The sequence below is a fragment of the Ambystoma mexicanum genome, chromosome 3p (assembly GCF_040938575.1).
Source record: "Ambystoma mexicanum isolate Mex_15411 chromosome 3p, UKY_AmexF1_1, whole genome shotgun sequence".
Classification (NCBI taxonomy): Eukaryota; Metazoa; Chordata; class Amphibia; order Caudata; family Ambystomatidae; genus Ambystoma; species Ambystoma mexicanum.
This window is the reverse complement of record NC_090925.1, coordinates 38346371-38351859: the sequence shown is the minus strand read 5'-3', so window position 1 is coordinate 38351859 and position 5489 is coordinate 38346371. Positions and strand designations below refer to the sequence as shown.

General features: G+C 42.5%; 1 protein-coding gene across 1 annotated transcript; it reads left to right on the top strand.

Moving 5' to 3' along the window:
* Positions 1–667: 667 nt before the first annotated feature.
* Positions 668–1459, top strand: LOC138579697 (olfactory receptor 5V1-like). The gene has a single exon (XM_069649935.1). It carries the CDS (start codon positions 668–670, stop codon positions 1457–1459), a length of 792 nt encoding a protein of 263 aa, XP_069506036.1.
* The last annotated feature ends 4030 nt before the right edge of the window (positions 1460–5489 follow it).

Sequence of the window (5489 nt, the reverse complement as noted above, 5' to 3'; positions counted from 1 at the left end):
ACCCCTGTCCCCAAATTAAACATCTCTCACCAACCCCCACCCCCAACCCCACTCCGCCCCACTTACCTTTTGCTCCTTTGTCCTTCGCTGGTGCCGGGAACACTCAGTGTTCCCGACACGTCTCTGGCACTGCAATGACCACTATGGAAAAAGAGAAGGGAGTATGTGTAGTTCCCTTCTCCCTAATCCATGGTGGCCATCTTTGTGGGTTTTTAAAGTTGAGAAACGACAACAGTGTTGTTTCTGAACTTAAAAATACCAACTATTAGCATCCGAGTAAACATGCAGGGTTGCTAATAGCAATAAATATATGTCCACAAAACCGAAAAAGCTGATACTCGATAGAATAACAAAAGCATAATATTGAATTTTATGTTTAAAGTTTTTTTATTTGGTTTTCTTTAATTTTACAGTGTACGATATAGAAAACATTGAAGAATCTGTGTCCTCTTCAACAAATTATATATTCGTTGTTTGTGTGTTTTTAATTTCAGACTGTCTTCAATCATTGCAACGCTGCACCTCTGGCCTCATGGAAGAGGTAAATCGAACCATAAAGGAAATGTTCTCAATTGTGGGATTTTCTGATTTTCCACAGTTTCAGGTTCCTCTTTTCGTGACTTTTCTACTGGTTTACCTGATTACAGTTGCTGGGAATATTCTCATAATGGCAGCCATTTACACCAGCCCTCGTCTGCACACACCCATGTACTTCTTCCTCACAAATTTGTCCTTTATTGACATCAGCTTCATCTCACTCATCTTCCCACAGATGCTGGCCCACTTCTTTCTGGAAGGTGAACAAGTTTGTCTCTCTGAATGTCTGGTCCAGGTGTACTTCTTTACGCTTTTGGTGACTGCAGAATTCCTTCTCCTGACAGCCATGGCTTATGATCGATATGTAGCCATCTGCAATCCCTTGTGCTACCTAACCATCATGAATAAGGCTGTGTGTGTTGGGCTGGCTGCTGGAATCTGGATTACTGGGTTCATGAACCCAATACCCCACACTCTATTAATGTCTCGGCTCTCGTACTGCAAATCTCACACAATTAATCACTTCTTCTGTGATTTGAGAGTGCTGTTGACACTTTCTTGCTCCAGCACTTACACAATTGAAATATTTAGCTATATCCTTGGATCGACCTTTGGAGTATTACCCTTTGCATTCATAATAATGTCTTACGTCAAGATCCTCTCGGCGATCCTGAGAATCCAGTCTACAAAGGGGAGGCAGAAGGCTTTCTCCACCTGCACCTCCCACCTCACTGTGGTGATTTTGTTCTGCCTCTCGATGTGTTCTACATATATGCAACCGGCATCAGCACATCCAGTGAAAGGCAGCAAGATATTTGCTTTGTCGTACGCAGCAATTACTCCACTTTGCAACCCCATTATATACAGTCTTAAAAATACAGAGATTAAAAATGCACTGAAGAAGAAAAAGAACACAAAATAGACTATGGGAACCAAAAAATACTATTTTATTTACGGTGCAATTTCTAACTTTAAAAGTACAAGCAAAACTCTTTCAAGCATTGTGTGAGGCATAACACTCATGGTACACATTACAGGATTTGTCGGGATCCTTTGTATGGTTGACATTTTACCGCTATAGAGACCAATTTATGAAGAGTGTGACACTATGATTCCAATAAAAGCCCATAGGGGTTGTAAACTAAATTGGGATTAAATTGAAGAGTACAGAAGACGGCGAAGGTGAAATGGCAGGAGGGCAAGAGATGGCAAGGTGAACTTGGCAAATTGGGCCACTGAGTTACGCATGTTTCTGGTGTCCAGAATGATACATCCAGGCAACTGCTTCTTGCCGACAGTCTCCCGGCAAGCATCACATAGCACCATTTGTACTGATTATACATGTCAGACATGTCACATACATTGGACATTGGGGAGTTTTTCCACTTCCCCCCATATTCCCACTCGTTTGCCCATCCCCTCCCCCACCTTTTCCCACTAATGAATGCCACCACTCACTCTCCATACACACATGAATCTAATTTACCACCACAATGAAATTTACAGGGATGAAATGTGTCACTTTAAAGTTTTTGAGGATGAAATCACTGAATATGAAATGGTATCTATTATAGAAAGATGTCACCTCCTCCAATGTGGTCTTCTTTATCACATGCTTTGCTCTACAGCATAACATGTCTGACATTCACTGTGGGGTTGGCTGCCTCGGAGACAGCTTAACTTTCATTACTCTCACCCACCCCTTGCTACACAACTAATTGCCCAGGGGAATTTGAGCCACAGCGGCATTTCATCAAACCAGTTCTTCTGATTGTGATCCTGATGCAGGGCCTGCTTGTAGAAATAGCGTTAGAACCTGCCACATGCGTGAGTTATTGTATAGCTCAGAGTTCAATCTGTGGTACATTGCACTCTCTTAGCTCTGCATCAGTCAGACCATGTTCCATCTATCCATCTCCTTTATTTTCAGATATTTCCAATGTTTAGTGATCATTTGGATCAATTGGATTCCCACAGCGAGAAGAATCTTTAGTAATTGGGACCTCAGTCCAGGGCCGATTTCTGGGATCGCTGCAACACCAGCAGGCACAATAAGACTGGGGAGTAGGACCTCAATATCCAGAAAGTTGCTAATCATTTTCCAAATAGTACTCCAACAGAATTATAAGTGGATGCAAGAGTGCAACATAATGTAGGGTGTCTGATGCATTAGAACAGAACCAGGATAAGCCTTCTGCAGTTAATTTGCATTTAATCAGCTTCCTGAGATGGGGGTCCACATGGTCATGGACCTCACTCAAAACAAAAGGTTAGCATGAGCGCCGATAATGTGCTAATAGTAACTGTTATTTTGCACTGCTTAACATACAACACACGCTTTCCTACCAAGGAGAGCTAGCAATAGCTGTTCCTCCTACATTAATGAATGTATTATGCTATTGGAATGCCTGAGAATACTGAAGGCAGTAACTGCACATTGGAAAACTTTATTCTGAAGAAGGGCCAGGGGTAAGAAAGAGAATATACAGGCTTTTGGCAGGTGTGAGTGGCCAAAGTCTACTTCAATATTGAGTATGGGGCTGCACTGAGGAGCAGGGTCAAATGTACATCTGGCTTTCCAGACATAGATCAATGCTGACTGATAGAATGGGGAATTGGAGACTGCCTTGTGTCTTATCCATCAGGAGATGTGTACGTTTTTGCACAGGTGTGTGTCCAACCCACGGGAGCCTAGGCAGGACATTGTTGGGGGGCCTAAAATCACAGCCTGGTGATTTTGTGCAAAACACGTAATATATACTGCTTGTTGGGAATTAGTCTGTAAAATGCCAATGAGGCTTGTAGCGAGAAATTGAGCTGTAATCCTAGATGGCTCCAGAATCAAAGCTGCAGGGTCCATTATATAAACAAGTGTGTCCAGAGAGAATGCTGAGATTGTATGATGATGCTCTTTTAGGAGAAAACCCTGGGTATCAGATGACCCTCTTAACTTCATCAGAAGGGTCTCCATGGTGAATACAAAGAGGACCAGCGATAAGGACACGTTCAGTGTCCAGCTAAAATTAGGAAAAAACCCTGGGTATCAGATGACCCTCTTAACTTCATCAGAAGGGTCTCCAAGGTGAATAGAAAGAGGACCAGAGACAAGGGACACATTCCCCAGTTAAGCAGAAGTACTGAGGGGAGGGGCCATTGCCCTACAAGGAGCAGCTAGGATTAGAGTGCAGGCCTTCCACCTTTCCTCATGATCTCGAACCAATTCCCACAAAAGCAATGTTTTCAGTATGTAATTCAGTTGTATGATGATGTGATCAAGGGTAAAGGTATTTGTTGATGGTATTAAATAAAAAGGCAAATGTGATACATTTCTAGTTGATAATGTTTTATTCTACTAGAATTAGGGCATTTTGGGAGTATCAAAATGTAATCATTCAGATCCAGTAGCCATTAAGAGGGCTACGGAGGTTCCATGGGGAGCAATTTGGTGCTAAAGGGTTAACTGACAGACTGAGTATAGGAGGGGGAATTACTCCTGGTGGGAATTTGTTGCAGGCATTGTGTCTTTCATTGTTGTTTTGTTTATCACTGTGACATCATCATTAACATACGTACAGTGCGTTGACAACTTTACACAATGCAACCGTTTGTGCTCTCCTTTAATTGGAAAAATCAATAAAAATACAAGATGAAAAATAAATGTAAGGTAAGAAAAAAAAAACTTCATGAAATACCAATTAACATGTGAGTCATACTTGTAACATTCTGATTGGTGACACATGTGATCATTATTAAAGCTATAATGGTCAGTTTTGTGAGTTCAGTTCAACATAAGTTATTTTGGACATTGTGGATAAAAACATGTCAATAAAAGTAGCAATAGCAAATCGTCCATAGAGCAGGAAATATGGAAAGGGCCCCTCCGAATGCACTTTCTTTGCACTAGGTACGAACTCAATGCAGTAGTCAATTCAGCACTCCCAGTAGTGTGACCTACAAGTCCCTACCTGGCGGGTAACATTATGGTGCTGTTTCCACCAGGGCCATTTCGTGATATATACCATGGGCAATTGTTGCTGGACAACAGCCCTCTTTCCAAGAGCCTTAAAGCAACATCCCTCACCAGAAACCCAAATAAGCAAAAGTAAAGTTATTAAACTAAACATCACACAAAACCCATTTGGAATTGTGTGAGGTAATGTCTGGAGGTTCCCCATGTAGCGAGATGGGAACATCTCTGAATTGAGCAGGGGTTTCCCTTGTCAGTAAGAGTTGAAAGAGTCTGACCACCATTTGCCTAAGCAGTTCCACCTCATGTGCTTCAACAGGAAGAACCACTGGCCAGGTTGGAAGGTGTTGGAGGGTGCAGTTGAACTCTGTGCACGGCTTCATACACATACTTATAGACAGAGCAAACAGTTTTAATTAAACCCTTACAGTATTCAAGAACAGTGTCATCCACCAACTGCACCTTGCCCGCCCTGAGAATCACTGGTAGAGTCTCCAGCAAATGCACATGTCTACCTGCGAGCCCTGTTACCCAGCTGGAAGTTCCCCTAATATTCATTAGAGCTAAGGGTAGTGCGTCCGTCGACCTCAATCTGGGGTCTGTACATATCTTGGCTATTTTTCATGAAGGGTACCATTTGGGTGTTCTACGAGCCCTACTGATTGTCAGTGGTATGAACAGGGGAGTTTCTGCTCTATATTCAGTAGTTTTCACAGTTCTTGAATTAGTTTTCTCATAATGTGGGTCCCTCTATCAGTTGATGCTCACTGCCCCCCAAACTGTAGGAATTGCATCGCCCACACGTTCTTTAGGAACTGCATGTGTATCTGCATTGCAAGTGCGGTATGCCGCTACCCATTTAGAAAATGTGTCTACTATAACCAATACCAACTCTGGGCACGCCACTTTCAGGACCTGAATAAAGACACACCTGATTTGCATAAAAGTGGCCAATGTGGAAGGATGTGCCCCTTCTTATACAGGT